This window comes from Lissotriton vulgaris, chromosome 3_2 (assembly GCF_964263255.1).
Source record: "Lissotriton vulgaris chromosome 3_2, aLisVul1.2, whole genome shotgun sequence".
NCBI classification, from domain to species: domain Eukaryota; kingdom Metazoa; phylum Chordata; class Amphibia; order Caudata; family Salamandridae; genus Lissotriton; species Lissotriton vulgaris.
The window spans coordinates 290,267,237-290,283,728 of NC_141690.1; the positions used below are offsets into that span (position 1 = coordinate 290,267,237).

At 58.3% G+C, this 16,492-nt stretch overlaps 1 protein-coding gene across 1 annotated transcript in view; it reads right to left on the reverse strand.

Moving 5' to 3' along the window:
* Positions 1-16,492, reverse strand: part of DOK1 (docking protein 1) — a 215,584-nt gene that overhangs the window by 77,221 nt on the left and 121,871 nt on the right. The window contains exon 3 of the mRNA XM_086964407.1: positions 13,005-13,116. Within this exon, the coding sequence (XP_086820533.1) occupies positions 13,005-13,116 (112 nt within the window). The remainder of the gene's footprint in view (positions 1-13,004; positions 13,117-16,492) is intronic.

Here is a 16,492-nt window from a genome sequence, read left to right on the forward strand (position 1 = left end):
GAGGGGCTGGCGGAGACATGCATGTGTCAAGGAGAGGTGAAGAGGGGCAGGTCGAGGCATGCATGTGTCAGGGAGAGTCGAAGAGGGGCAGGCGGAGACATGCATGTGTCAAGGAGAGGTGAAGAGGGGCAGGCTGAGACTTGCATGTGTCAGGGAGAGGTGAAGAGGGGCAGGCGGAGACATGCATGCGTCAAGGAGAGGTGAAGAGGGGCAGGCGGAGACATGCATGTGTCAGGGAGAGGTGAAGAGGGGCAGGCGGAGACATGCATGTGTCAAGGAGAGGTGAAGAGGGGCAGGCGGAGACTTGCATGTGTCAGGGAGAGTCAAAGAGGGGCAGGTGGAGACATGCATGTGTCAGGGAAAGGTGAAGAGGGGCTGGCGGGGACATGCAGGTGTCAGGGAGAGAGTAAGAGGGGCTGGCGGAGACATGCATGTGTCAGGGAGAGTCGAAGAGGGGGCAGGCGGAGACATGCATGTGTCAGGGAGAGAGTAAGAGGGGCTGGCAGAGACATGCATGTGTCAGGGAGAGAGTAAGAGGGGCTGGCGGAGACATGCATGTGTCGGAGAGGTGAAGAGGGGCAGGCGGAGACATGCATGTGTCACGGAGAGTGTAAGAGGGGCAGGTGGAGACATGTATGTGTCAGGGAGAGTCGGACAGGGGCAGGCGGAGACATGCATGTGTCATGGAGAGTCGAAGAGGGGCAGGCGGAGACTTGCATGTGTCAGGGAGAGTCGACGAGGGGCAGGCAGAGATATGCATGTGTCAGGGAGAGAGTAAGAGGGGCTGGCGGAGACATGCATGTGTCGGAGAGTTGAAGAGGGGCAGGCGGAGACATGCATGTGTCAGGGAGAGGTGAAGAGGGGCAGGCGGAGACATGTATGTGTCAGGGAGAGTCGGACAGGGGCAGGCGGAGACATGCATGTGTCAGGGAGAGTCGAAGAGGGGCAGGCGGAGACATGCATGTGTCAGAGAGAGTCAAAGAGGGGCAGGCGGAGACTTGCATGTGTCAGGGAGAGTCGACGAGGGCAGGCAGAGACATGCATGTGTCAGGGAGAGAGTAAGAGGGGCTGGCGGAGACATGTGTTGGACCCGGCCTCGTGGCGTGGCCCGACCCCTCCCGCATGGCGGGTCCCGGACTACCGTCACCCCTGTTCCCCAGACAAGAGCCGCACCTTCCGCCCTCTGGGCTACCTCAGCTGTTCCCCAGACTCATGTCCGCAACCTTCTCGGCTGGCCCGGACCCCGTTTCCCGGACCACCATCCCCGGCCCAGCCGCCATCTTGGACCCTCCACGACCAGGCCTCATGGACTCGGGTCGACCTCAGCCTCAGGCCCAGCCAAGCCTCGACATCGAGGCACCACCATCCACCCAGGGGGTAAAGAGACCACTCGGCGAGTCAATGGGAGAAGGAGTGTCGATGGCTCCCTTCCGCCTGGTTTCGATCGCCCCCGGCCTCCCTGGGCGCTGGCTCCACCCCCCTGCTGGGTGTCTGGACTCCCTCATCCCGGACCCCCCGACCTCCAAGTGCGAGGGTCCGGACATCAAAGGGCCCCAGACCAATAACTGGGGCAGCTCCAGAGCAGGAAGCCAGTTGTATCCTGGAGTCGAGAGACACCGAGACAAACTCATCCTTGAAGCCCTGCTGGCGCTGCCGCGGCTCATCCTCGTGAACCATCTTTGAAGGCCTGCTGGTGCTGCCGCGGCTCATCCTCTTGAACCATCTTTGAAGGCCTGCTGGGGCTGCCGCGGCTCATCTCCGTGAACTATCTTTGAAAGCCTGCTGGCGCTGCCGCGGCTCCTACTTGAGATCCCTCCAGCTCGAGGATCGAGAGCTGACCGCCCGATACACCTGTATCAGACCGGTACCAAGACTGTCCCGCTACCCCCTTCCCACAGAGACTAGAATTGACGGGATCCCAGTATCCTGCTCCTTCCGTAACGTTCCATTAACCTGCCTGAGAATACTGATAAAAGTGTTGAGAATCTATCTTTGTGTGGTGTCCATCTGTGGGGGGGTGGTTGCCCGTCCGTACGATCTGAGGAGGGGACCCTCGCCAGGAGGCCTCTCCCGCTTGCTCGGCCGACCCTCAGGTTTCCCGTCTAACAACATGCATGTGTCGGAGAGGTGAAGAGGGGCAGGCCGAGACATGCATGTGTCAGGAAGAGGTGAAGAGGGGCAAGCGGAGACATGTATGTGTCAGGGAGAGGTGAAGAGGGGCGGGAGGAGACATGCATGTGTCAGGAAGAGGTGAAGAGGGGCAAGCGGAGACTTGCATGTGTCAGGGAGAGTCGAAGAGGGGCAGGCGGAGACATGCATGTGTCAGGAAGAGGTGAAGAGGGGCAAGCGGAGACTTGCATGTGTCAGGGAGAGTCGAAGAGGGGCAGGTGGAGACATGCATGTGTCAGGGAGAGGTGAAGCGGGGCAGGTGGAGACATGCATGTGTCAGGGAGAGGTGAAGAGGGGCAGGTGGAGACATGCATGTGTCAGGGAGAGGTGAAGAGAGGTAGGTGGAGACATGCATGTTGGACAGGCCACATGAAGGGCCGCTCTCCCCCGGCCCAACCCGGCCCGAGCCCGGTCACACAGGTACCACACACCACCATTGCACGTCCTCCGTCCCCGCAGGGACCCCTGCCTTCGAACATATCGACCTCGTGGACCCGATCCACTGCTGGCCCGCGCGCCCATCCTGGGCGCCATCTTGGACACTCCACCACGAGGCCGCCTGGCCCCCGATCGACCTCAACCCTGGGCCTGGCCAGGCCTCAGACATCCCGGCACCACCATCCACCCAGGAGGTGAGCAGGCTACTTGGCAAGTCAATGGGAGAAAGAGGTGTCGATGGCTCTCCCCGCCAAGTGCTGCTCGCCCATCGCCTCCCCGGGCGCTGGCCCCACCCCCCTGCTGGGTGTCTGGACTCCCCCATCCCGGACCTCCCGACCTCCAAGTGCGAGGGTCCGGACATCAAAGAACACCAGCCCTATAACTGGGGCAGCTCCAGAGCAGGAAGGCAGTTGTATCTTGGAGTCGAGAGACGTAAAGAAGAACTCATCCTTGACGGACTACTGGCGCTGCCGTAGCTCTGCCTTGTGCACCATCGCCCTGCCTGCTGGTGCTGCCGCAACCTTCGTAACCTTCGGAATCGTTCATCGTCGTCGGGACCTGCTGGCGTGGCCGCGGACCGTTTGCAACCATCATCTTCATCGGGACCTGCTGGCTCCGCCGCGGACCGTCGCTTCCTTCGTCCATCTCGGGACCTGCTGGCTCCGCCGCGGCCCGATCATCTAGAACGCCGAGCTCGAGGATTGAGAGCTATTTCCATCTTTTGGTAACCAAGACTGTCCCGCTACCCTTTCCCCAAACCAGAGACCAGAATCGAGGGGACCCCTGAGTCCAGACCTCCTTGTACCATTTGATCGTACTTTAAGAATCGCCTATAAAATCTCGTTGAACCTTACCCTTGTGTGGTGTCCGTCTGTGGGGGGGAAGTTACTTGTCTGTACGGTCACTGGAGTCGGCTCTCCCTGGAGACCGCTCCCCTTATCCTCGGCCGACCCTCCCGGTCCGTCTAACATTGGTGGCCAGCGGCGCGATCCGAATCACCGCATAATCGTACAGACAGTAGCTCACCCCACGACGAAATCAAGATGTCAACTAAAGAAAGCGGATCCACCGAGAAATTCCAGATGGAGAAATTGGACGAGTACAACCATCGTGAACTAAAACAATTCTGCATCGAACTAGGTATCGCTACCACCGGACTAAGTACCAAAGACGATTTCAAGCATGCCCTAGAGTCTTGGGCAGAAACCGGGGTCGCCGGAACCCCCGATCGAAGCATCGCAGCAAAAACAACCATGACTCCTGAAGAGCAAAGAACGGGTCTCTCGCAAGACGAGATCCAGGAACGAGAAAAAACCCGACTACACGAGCTAGAAATGGCTCGGCTCAAAATGGACGTTGAACTTAAGTTGGCCGAACAGAAAATAAACTTAGAGCACCTGCGTCTCCGAGAAGAAAGAGAGGAGAAACAGAGACAAAGGGAGCTCGAGGAAAAGAAACTGGCATATGAACACGAGCAACGACTAGCTGAGATTGATTTACGCAAGCAGAATAAAGAAATAGGGGTGTCCGAGCAACCCCACACCCCAGGGACAACGGAGAAAAAGGTACACATCCCCAAGGATGTCGTTCGAGAATACTTCCGAGAGGACGACATCCAGCAATGGTTTAAAGCCTACGAAATCGCTATGACGGCACACCGGATCGATAGAAACGACTGGGGAGCCGGCCTATGGGGGAGATTCCTCAATGAGGGCCGCGACACCCTGCTACAGCTCCCGGACCACCAGATGACCTCCTATGACCATATGAAAGCTGCCCTCCTCACCCGCTATGGCCTCACACCCGAAATGTACCGTCAGAGGTTCCGAGACTGCACCCGCATCCCGGGTACAACTTGGGTGGACTATGTAACTTACTTTAGCCGAGCCATCGAGGGCTGGATCAAAGGAAGCAAGGTTACAACCTACGAACAACTGTTCAATCTCATGGTATGGGAGCACCTATCGAACAATTGCTTTATTGAACTCCGCCAGCACCTCCTCGACAGCAAGTTAACCGATCCCCGGCAGCTCGCAGCCGAAGCTGACCGATGGGAAATCACCAGAGTGGGCCGGAATGGGTCCTACGAACAGAACCGGAACAACAATGGTCAGCACCGTCCCCGAGGAGGAGGAGGAGGCCAAGGACGCGGAAGAGACAACGCTCCGGTCGCCCCCGCGGTCAGCACCACCCCCCCGGCCAACCGGGGCAGCGCCCCGGCGCGACCGGGATACCGAGCCAATGTTACGTGCCATCGATGCCAACGAGTCGGCCACTATGCCAACGATCCAAATTGCCCACAGTACCAGAGCCCAAGACCCCGCCAGGTGGCTGCTGCTGCCCTGGGGGAAGAACAGATCTCCGAGGAGCAAGAAGAATATGAGCAAGAGCATCAGGAATGGGAGCCAGCCGCCATGGCTCTAGCCTGCTTAGGGGGGAAAGACATGGTCCCGCGGGTCCCCCTACCCGCTAACACCCAGAAGTACAGCCAATGGGTGAGCATCAATGGACGCCGGGCTGAAGCCCTTCGTGACACTGGGGCCAGTGTAACAGCCGTCCGCTGTCACCTGGTGACCCCGGAACAGTATCTACCGAACATTCTCTGCCCTGTACGTTCAGCCGATAACTCGGAAAGTCTGTGTCGGATGGCCTGCGTCCCTTTCGAATGGGGGGGGGTCTCCGGCATGCTGAAAGTCACGGTCCGAGACGATGCCCCCGTAGACTGCCTCCTGGGGAATGACCTTGAAAGCTCCCCGTGGGCCGCCGTGGAACGAAGAGAACACCTGGGGATGTTAGGCGTCCCGGACTGGGCGTGCGTCACCACCCGGTCCATGGCCGCCCGTGCCAGCCCCCGCCCAGAGGAACCCGAATGGCCGGCGCCACCGCCTCCGGTCGCCCCAGCCGAAACCACCGACCGTGACGTCCCCCCAGAACAAGCTCAACCTCCAGACCTCACTAACCTCGACCAGTGGCCTCAAGAGGGGGGGCCCACGCAAGAACAATTTCGCCAAGAACAGAAGACCTGTCCCTCCCTCGAGGGACTCCGCCAGCAAGCGCTTGCCCAAGGCGCAGGGGATACCTCCGGCACTCACTGGGTCTACTGGGACAATGACCTGCTGTACAGTGAGCAAAGAATCGCGGAGCTGGGGGCCAGCCGAGTGCTGGTGGTGCCCCTCCGTTTTAGAGACTTTCTGCTAAACCTGGCCCACGATGTCCCCCTGGCGGGACACCTGGGTCAAGATAAAACCTACAGTCGTCTGGTGACCCACTTCTTCTGGCCCAAAATGAGGAACGATGTACACCAGCATTGCCGATCTTGCCCCACGTGCCAAGCCAGTGGAAAGAGCGGCCGCAAACTAAAAGCCCCCCTGCAACCTTTTCCCGTGGTCACCACCCCGTTCGAGAGGGTCGGGATAGACATCGTGGGGCCCCTGGACCCGCGCACAAAACAAGGTCATCGGTTCATCCTGGTGCTAGTGGACCACGCCACCCGCTACCCCGAGGCTGTTCCCCTGCGAACTGTGACAGCCCCGGTAGTCGGCCGGGCTCTAATGGGGATCTTCTCCCGTGTGGGTTTCCCCCGAGAAGTCGTCAGCGACAGAGGCACGAACTTTATTTCCAAATATATGAAGTCCCTCTGGCAACAGTGCGGGGTTACCTACCGATTCACGACCCCCTATCACCCTCAAGGAAACGGACTCGTTGAGCGGTTCAACCGCACGCTCAAAGGGATGATCGGGGGGTTGGAAGAACCCCTCCGTCGCCAGTGGGATGTACTGCTGCCGTGCCTCCTCTTCGCCTATCGAGAGGTTCCCCAGAAGTCCCTGGGCTTCAGCCCGTTTGAACTGCTATATGGACATCCAGTGCGGGGGCCGCTCAGCCTAGTCAAAGAGGGCTGGGAGATGCCCCCTCTAAAGAACCCACCAGATGTCTTCCGGTACCTCCTAACACTCCGCAACCAGACCCGGCGGTTCAGAGAGCTGGCAAAAGCCAACCTAGAGGCCAGTCAAGAGGACATGAAAAAGTGGTATGACCGGAATGCCTCCTCCATCGAATTTGAACCTGGGCAACAGGTATGGGTGATGTCCCCCACCGAACCCTGCGCCCTGCAAGACAAGTGGACGGGGCCCTTCAAAGTAGTCGAGCGCAAGGGTCCTGCCACCTATCTCATCGACATGGAATCTTCCCGGAACCCCCTCCGGGTTCTCCACGCTAACAGACTGAAACCCCACTTTGTGCGCTCCGAACTCGGCCTCCTGATGGCCACCGACAATGGGGTTGAAGAGGACTCCGAGCCCCTCCCTGACCTCCTACGGACCCAGGAGAAAGACGGCTCCGTGGATGGGGTCCGACTCTCGGAGGCCCTCACCCGAGAGCAACACCAGGAGTGTCGAGTCCTCCTGTCACAGTTCGCCAACCTGTTCTCCCTCACCCCAGGGCTCACTTCCTGGTGTGTGCACGATGTGGACACGGGGGACAGCCCCCCTATCCGCCACCGGGCCTACCGCGTGCCAGATCGGGTACGGGCCTGCATCCAGGAAGAGGTAGCCAAAATGCTCACACTCGGGGTCATCGAGCCCTCAGACAGCCCCTGGGCCAGCCCTGTAGTACTGGTCCCCAAAGCGGCCGCCCCTGGCACCCCACCGGAACTCCGGTTCTGCGTCGACTACCGGGGCTTGAATGCGGTCACCAGAACAGACGCACATCCCATCCCCCGGGCGGATGAACTAATCGACCGCATGGGAGCTGCCCGCTACCTCAGCATTTTCGACCTGACGGCGGGCTACTGGCAAATCGGCCTCACACCCCGGGCCCAAGAACGTTCTGCCTTTTCCACCCCCGATGGGCATTACCATTTCACGGTCATGCCCTTCGGCATGAAAAATGCCCCAGCAACATTTCAGCGGCTCGTCAATCAGGTCCTGGCGGGGCTCGAAGGGTTCAGTGCCACCTACCTAGACGACATCGCTGTATACAGCCACCATTGGTCCGAGCACCTCCACCACCTCCGAGCAGTGCTACAAGCCCTTCAGCGAGCTGGCCTCACGATCAAGGCCAGCAAATGTCAAATTGGGCAAGGATCTGTGACCTACCTCGGGCACCAGGTGGGAAGCGGCCTGGTGGCCCCTCTGCAGCTCAAAATTGCCGCCATCCAGTCCTGGCAGCCACCCATCACCCAGACCGAGGTACGAGCCTTCCTGGGCCTCACGGGCTATTACCGAAGGTTCGTGAAAGACTATGGTACTATCGTGGGGCCCCTCACAGAACTCACGTCAAAAAATCAACCCCAGAAAGTCAACTGGACCCCAGAGTGTCAAACAGCATTCGAACAATTGAAAGCCGCCATGTGTTCCGCCCCTGTGCTCCAGGCCCCTGACTACAGCCGGGAGTTCGTCGTCCAGACGGATGCCTCCGACCATGGCATTGGGGCAGTCCTGTCTCAAGTGAACAACGAAGGCCTTGATCAGCCAGTGGCCTTCATCAGCAGGCGCCTCCTACCACGGGAACAACGCTGGAGCACCATAGAGAGGGAGGCCTTCGCTGTGGTATGGGCCCTCAAGAAGCTCAGGCCCTACCTTTTTGGCACACACTTTCGGGTGCAGACCGATCACCGACCCCTGCAGTGGCTGATGCAGATGCGGGGGGAAAACCCGAAGTTACTACGTTGGTCCATCTCCCTACAAGGGATGGACTTCACAGTTGAACACCGGCCTGGGCCGGATCACGCCAACGCAGATGGCCTGTCCCGGTTCTTCCGCCTCGACGAGGAGAGTCCCCAAGAGGATGGGTAACTCTCCCCGCCTTCAGCTGGGGGGGACGCATGTTGGACAGGCCACATGAAGGGCCGCTCTCCCCCGGCCCAACCCGGCCCGAGCCCGGTCACACAGGTACCACACACCACCATTGCACGTCCTCCGTCCCCGCAGGGACCCCTGCCTTCGAACATATCGACCTCGTGGACCCGATCCACTGCTGGCCCGCGCGCCCATCCTGGGCGCCATCTTGGACACTCCACCACGAGGCCGCCTGGCCCCCGATCGACCTCAACCCTGGGCCTGGCCAGGCCTCAGACATCCCGGCACCACCATCCACCCAGGAGGTGAGCAGGCTACTTGGCAAGTCAATGGGAGAAAGAGGTGTCGATGGCTCTCCCCGCCAAGTGCCGCTCGCCCATCGCCTCCCCGGGCGCTGGCCCCACCCCCCTGCTGGGTGTCTGGACTCCCCCATCCCGGACCTCCCGACCTCCAAGTGCGAGGGTCCGGACATCAAAGAACACCAGCCCTATAACTGGGGCAGCTCCAGAGCAGGAAGGCAGTTGTATCTTGGAGTCGAGAGACGTAAAGAAGAACTCATCCTTGACGGACTACTGGCGCTGCCGTAGCTCTGCCTTGTGCACCATCGCCCTGCCTGCTGGTGCTGCCGCAACCTTCGTAACCTTCGGAATCCTTCATCGTCGTCGGGACCTGCTGGCGTGGCCGCGGACCGTTTGCAACCATCATCTTCATCGGGACCTGCTGGCTCCGCCGCGGACCGTCGCTTCCTTCGTCCATCTCGGGACCTGCTGGCTCCGCCGCGGCCCGATCATCTAGAACGCCGAGCTCGAGGATTGAGAGCTATTTCCATCTTTTGGTAACCAAGACTGTCCCGCTACCCTTTCCCCAAACCAGAGACCAGAATCGAGGGGACCCCTGAGTCCAGACCTCCTTGTACCATTTGATCGTACTTTAAGAATCGCCTATAAAATCTCGTTGAACCTTACCCTTGTGTGGTGTCCGTCTGTGGGGGGGAAGTTACTTGTCTGTACGGTCACTGGAGTCGGCTCTCCCTGGAGACCGCTCCCCTTATCCTCGGCCGACCCTCCCGGTCCGTCTAACATGCATGTGTCAAGGAGAGGTGAAGAGGGGCAGGCGGAGACTTGCATGTGTCAGGGAGAGTCGACGAGGGGCAGGCAGAGACATGCATGTGTCAAGGAGAGGTGAAGAGGGGCAGGCGGAGACTTGCATGTGTCAGGGAGAGTCGAAGAGGGGCAGGCGGAGACATGCATGTGTCAGGAAGAGGTGAAGAGGGGCAAGCGGAGACTTGCATGTGTCAGGGAGAGTCGAAGAGGGGCAGGTGGAGACATGCATGTGTCAGGGAGAGGTGAAGCGGGGCAGGTGGAGACATGCATGTGTCAGGGAGAGGTGAAGAGGGGCAGGTGGAGACATGCATGTGTCAGGGAGAGGTGAAGAGGGGCAGGTGGAGACATGCATGTGTCAAGGAGAGGTGAAGAGGGGCAGGCGGAGACTTGCATGTGTCAGGGAGAGTCGACGAGGGGCAGGCAGAGACATGCATGTGTCAAGGAGAGGTGAAGAGGGGCAGGCGGAGACTTGCATGTGTCAGGGAGAGTCGAAGATGGGCAGGTGGAGACATGCATATGTCAGGGAGAGTCGAAGAGGGGCAGGAGGAGACATGCATGTGTCAGGGAGAGGTGAAGAGGGACAGGCGGAGACATGCATGTGTCAAGGAGAGGTGAAGAGGGGCAGGCGGAGACTTGCATGTGTCAGGGAGAGTCGAAGAGGGGCAGGTGGAGACATGCATGTGTCAGGGAGAGTCGAAGAGGGGCAGGAGGAGACATGCATGTGTCAGGGAAAGGTGAAGAGGGGCTGGCGGAGACATGCATGTGTCAGGGAGAGAGTAAGAGGGGCTGGCGGAGACATGCATCTGTCAGGGAGAGTCGAAGAGGGGGCAGGCGGAGACATGCATGTGTCAGGGAGAGAGTAAGAGGGGCTGGCGGAGACATGCATGTGTCAGGGAGAGAGTAAGAGGGGCTGGCGGAGACATGCATGTGTCGGAGAGGTGAAGAGGGGCAGGCGGAGACATGCATGTGTCACGGAGAGTGTAAGAGGGGCAGGCGGAGACATGTATGTGTCAGGGAGAGTCGGACAGGGGCAGCCGGAGACGTGCATGTGTCAGGGAGAGTCGAAGAGGGGCAGGCGGAGACTTGCATGTGTCAGGGAGAGTCGACGAGGGGCAGGCAGAGACATGCATGTGTCAGGGAGAGAGTAAGAGGGGCTGGCGGAGACATGCATGTGTCGGAGAGGTGAAGAGGGGCAGGCGGAGACATGCATGTGTCAGGGAGAGGTGAAGAGGGGCAGGCGGAGACATGTATGTGGCAGGGAGAGTCGAAGAGGGGCAGGCGGAGACTTGCATGTGTCAGGGAGAGTCGACGAGGGGCAGGCAGAGACATGCATGTGTCAGGGAGAGAGTAAAAGGGGCTGGTGGAGACATGCATGTGTCGGAGAGGTGAAGAGGGGCAGGCGGAGACATGCATGTGTCACGGAGAGTGTAAGAGGGGCTGGCGGAGATATGCATGTGTTCAAGAGGTGAAGAGGGGCAGGCGGAGACATGCATGTGTCAGGGAGAGGTGAAGAGGGGCAGGCGGAGACATGTATGTGTCAGGGAGAGTCGAAGAGGGGCAGGCGGAGACTTGCATGTGTCAGGGAGAGTCGATGAGGGGCAGGCAGAGACATGCATGTGTCAGGTAGAGAGTAAGAGGGGCTGGCGGAGACATGCATGTGTCGGAGAGGTGAAGAGGGGCAGGCGGAGACATGCATGTGTCACGGAGAGTGTAAGAGGGGCGGGCAGAGACATGCATGTGTTGAAGAGGTGAAGAGGGGCAGGCGGAGACATGCATGTGTTAGAGAGGTGAAGCGGCAGGCGGAGACATGCATGTGTCAGGGAGGGTGTAAGAGGGGCTGGCGGAGACATGCATGTGTTGGAGAGGTGAAAAGGGGCAGGCGGAGACATGCATGTGTCAGGGAGAGTTGAAGAGGAACAGGCGGAGACATGCATGTGTCAGGGAGAAGCGAAGAGGGAGAAGGCGGAGACATGCATGTGTCAGGGAGAGGTGAAGAGGGGCAGGCGGAGACATGTATGTGTCAGGGAGAGGTGAAGAGGGGCAGGCAGAGACATGCATGTGTCAGGGAGAGGTGAAGAGGGGGCAGGCGGAGACATGTATGGGTCAGGGAGAGGTGAAGAGGGGCAGGCGGAGACATGCATGTGTCAGGGAGAGTTGAAGAGGAGCAGGCGGAGACTTGCATGTGTCAGGGAGAGTCGAAGAGGGGCAGGCGGAGGCATGCATGTGTCAAGGAGAGTCAAAGAGGGGCCGGTGGAGACTTGAATGTGTCAGGGAGAGGTGAAGAGGGGGCAGGTGGAGACATGCATGTGTCAGGGAGAGAGTAAGAGGGGCTGGCGGAGACATGCGTGTGTCGGAGAGGTGAAGAGGGGCAGGCGGAGACATGCATGTGTCACGGAGGGTGTAAGAGGGGCTGGCGGAGACATGTATGTGTTGGAGAGGTGAAGAGGGGCAGGCGGAGACATGCATGTGTCAGGGAGAGTTGAAGAGGAGCAGGTGGAGACATGCATGTGTCAGGGAGAGGTGAAGAGGGGGCAGGCGGAGACATGCATGTGTCAGGGAGAGGTGAAGAGGGGCAGGCGGAGACATGCATGTGTCAGGGAGAGTCGAAGAGGAGCAGGCGGAGACTTGCATGTGTCAGGGAGAGTCAAAGAGGGGCAGGCGGAGGCATGCATGCGTCAAGGAGAGTCGAAGAGGGGCAGGCGGAGGCATGCATGTGTCAAGGAGAGGTGAAGAGGGGCAGGCGGAGACATGCATGTGTGAAGGAGAGTCAAATAGGGGCAGGCGGAGACATGCATGTGTCAAGGAGAGGTGAAGAGGGGCAGGCGGAGACATGCATGTGTCAGGGAGAGGTGGAGAGGGGCAGGTGGAGACATGCATGTGTCAGGGAGAGGTGAAGAGGGGGCAGGTGGAGACATGCATGTGTCAGGGAGAGGTGAAGAGGGGGCAGGTGGAGACATGCATGTGTCAGGGAGAGGTGAAGAGGGGGCAGGTGGAGACATGCATGTGTCAGGGAGAGGTGAAGAGGGGCAGGCGGAGACATGCATGTGTCAGGGAGAGTCGAAGAGGGGGCAGGTGGAGACATGTATGGGGCAGGGAGATTCGAAGAGGGGGTGGCAGAGACATGCATACATCAGGGACAGTAACCGTGGGGTGCTGGTTGAGACATTCATATATCCGGGAAAGTTAAAGAGCGGTGGTGGAGAAGAAGTGCCTATATCAGAGAGTCGAAGAGGAGCTATGGGAGAGAGTTGATGTAGGGTCCTAGGTAGAGTTGATGTAGGGTCCTAGGTAGAGTTGATGTAGGGTCCTTAGGAGAGTCAAATAGGGGTGCTGAGGAGAGTCGACAAGGAGTCCTGGGGATCATCCATGTAGGAGGCTGGTGAGAGTCAATTTGGGGTCCTTGGGATAGTAAATATGGGGTCCTGGAGAGTGTAGATAGGGAGCCATAGAAAAAGAAAGAAAGAGATAGAGAGACAGAGCGGAGAGCGCTCCTACCTACCTTCTTCCCTTGAGAAGTAGATGCTATTCACCGCCATCTGCATGACGTTCACATCTGTTTCGCCATCTTCAGACTCCGGCGTCTTTGCCTTACTCAGGTCATTGGGGGTGTTCTGCAACAGAGTATGAAGAGAGTTAAAGATCCTGAGGTCAAGGTTCAAGGTGGTAGAGAGAAATCTGCCCTCATAGATAGTTCAGTCATACTTTGAATTGGAGTCTGGGAGGAGTATTATCTGGAGTCAGACAGGCACAGCATCCTACATAATGACCAGACAGGCATAGCATCCTACATAATGAACAGACAGGCACAGCGTTCTACATAATGAACATACAGGCACAGCATCCTACATAATGAACAGACAGTCACAGCATCCTACATAATGAACAGACAGGCACAGCATCCTACATAAGCATCCTAAATAATGAACAGACAGGCACAGCATCCTACAAAATGACCAGACAGGCACAGCATCCTCAATAATGGACAGACAGGCACAGCATACTACGTAATGAATAGACAGGCACAGCATCCTATATAATGAACAGACAGGCACAGCATCCTACAAAATGACCAGACAGGCACAGCATCCTCAATAATGGACAGACAGGCACAGCATACTACGTATTGAACATACAGGCACAGCATCCTATATAATGAACAGACAGGCACAGCATCCTGCATAATGAACAGGCAGGCACAGCGTCCTCCATAATGAACAGCCAGCTGTGGGGTCAGGGATGAGAGACAGTCTGGTGTGATGTCTGGGATCAGTGACAGTCCAGTGTGATGTCTGGGATTGGAGATACTCAAGCGTGGTATCTGGGATCAAAGAAAAGCTGATCAGTGTCTGAGATCAGCATCAGTCATAGGTGCAGTCTGGGATCCGAGACAGGTGCAATGTTTGATAAACCCCTCACCAAGCTCACGCAAACTGCCGTTGCAGTCTGCGTATTTTGGTGCAGAGAAAATCGAAGAGTCAACACTGGCACACGTCCATGTGCTATGCCTGCAAAACACTGCATGTAGTACAGGCAAGGCAACCGTACAGCAGGCCTAACAGCCGGAAGGCTGGGTGCACTATACCCATGTTGGGCATATCTGCGGGAGTGGATGTGTCCCTGTGATATCTAAGTTCACCCTTGGAAATCATGAGTGCGCTGGGAAGCCATGCTGAGTACACGGGCTGGACACTCATGATTACGATTTCACCAGATACATGACGGCTTCAATGTACCCCTAGGTGTTTGGTAGCAAACGCCTCGTCTTGATGAACCCACACTGATGCCTGTGGTGGATTTATCAGACAATGCACCCGACGATCACCTGACAGGTGCCCCCTGAAAACCTACCGACTATTAGTGTGTTGACTGACCGGTCTCGACCAGCCAGCCACCATAGACAGGTTTCTAACCTCCTGAGGTGAGAGCCTTCGCTCTCGTAGACCAGGAATGAAGCCTGCTCCGGGCAGCGGTGTTCACACCTCCTCCACGTAGGATGTGCATTCCAGGGCGGGAAGCTTAAAAGGCCCTGCTGCCTCTGTTATGCAACCCAAGCCTCTCCTGATAGTGGAGATGCCCACACCCCAGTCCTAACCCCACTTTTTAGTGGAAAGACAGGTGGGAAAATTAGTAAGATTAGGAGGTGTGCTCAGATTCAGCCTGCACCACCCCTAGGGCGGGCCAGCTGAGCTCCACCCCTAGGGCGGGCCAGCTGAGCTCCACCCCTAGGGCGGGCCAGCTGAGCTCCACCCCTAGGGCGGGCCAGCTGAGCTCCACCCCTAGGGCGGGCCAGCTGAGCTCCACCCCTATGGCGGGCCAGCTGAGCTCCACCCCTAGGGCGGGCCAGCTGAGCTCCACCCCTAGGGCGGGCCAGCTGAGCTCCACCCCTAGGGCGGGCCAGCTGAGCACCACCCCTAGGGCGGGCCAGCTGAGCTCCACCCCTAGGGCGGGCCAGCTGAGCTCCACCCCTAGGGCGGGCCAGCTGAGCTCCACCCCTAGGGCCGGCCAGCTGAGCTCCACCCCTAGGGCGGGCCAGCTGAGCTCCACCCCTAGGGCGGGCCAGCTGAGCTCCACCCCTAGGGCGGGCCAGCTGAGCTCCACCCCTAGGGCGGGCCAGCTGAGCTCCACCCCTAGGGCCGGCCAGCTGAGCTCCACCCCTAGGGCGGGCCAGCTGAGCTCCACCCCTAGGGCCGGCCAGCTGAGCTCCACCCCTAGGGCGGGCCAGCTGGCGTGGACCCGCTTTTCAGATTCCTCCACCTTGTTTTGGAAGGAATTAGCATTCTAGGGTCAGGGTTATGCCCACTTCCAACAGGAAGTAGTCATATAGAGGGTGCCGACTCCCTAAAAGTAGGTAGTCCATTGGCTACTACCTGTCACTTCCCTTAAAACACCCCTAAATTGAGTATTTAGGGCCTCCCCCCTGAACCCAAGAACAGAGATTCTACGGTTCAAGAGAGGAAGGACGAAGAGTCAGTGCCTGGTGAGAAAGGCAGCAGACCTGTGGACTTTGGTGAGAAATCCTGCCATCCTGCGAGTTGGAGAGCTACCAAAGCCTTGGGTGGCCTACCAGCACTCCGAACATCACCTACAGTCTCCCTTGGATTAGAGGAGCTACGCCCCGCAGTCAAGCAGAGTCCTGTCCATCGCCTTGCAGCTCCCCGACCCGATTGATGCTGCAGATGACCAGGAGAAGGTACTGGTGCTCTGGAGGAGCAGATCTGTGTCCCCACCGAGTGTGAAGACACCAGGACCAACCAGAGCCGTGCAGAACCAACCCCTGGGGCACCGGATGCCCGGCACCAAACACCAACAGTGAGAGTCCAGTCCAGATCCTTACTACACCCGGAACAAGCAGCCGTCGAGGGATGTCAGCATAACTGAGACTTTGCACACCCAGCCCAGCCGACCAAACCACTGTGCACCAGAGCCGCCTGGCCCGGATCCTGGCAAACTGGCTGTGCCCCCTTGCTCCAAGACCCCTTGCGACCCAAGTTCCCATTTGGGAGCTCTCTTACTTGTTCCTGAGTTCCCCTGTGCAGCCTGTTTCTAGGAGGCCCCCTACCTCATAGCGCATCAGCTACCAGCCTTACCCGCAACCTGCTGCCCGTAGAACCCGAGCGGTTCCCGAAGAACTGCTGGTAGTACATTGGACCTTAGACCACTAATACTCCGAAGTCTGAAGGTGATCCCCTGAAACAGACTGAACCTACCTTTATGCATCTTTGACTTTCCCCCAACCTATAGGGGTGCATTGTGCGTTAAAGCGCAAGGATTTGAACGTTTTACGTACCTCTGAATACTCCGAACGAAAACAGTACTTACCTTGGAGCAAAGTTCTTGGTTTTGAAATATATACAAAAAAGTGTCCTTTTTCTAAGTTGATTCAGAAAAGGGGGTGGTGATGAACAGAGTGTCTGAATTAAGCAGACCACTCTTACCCAGTCCAAAGATCAGGGCTTGATCCATCACCGTTTTTTAACTCACTGCACC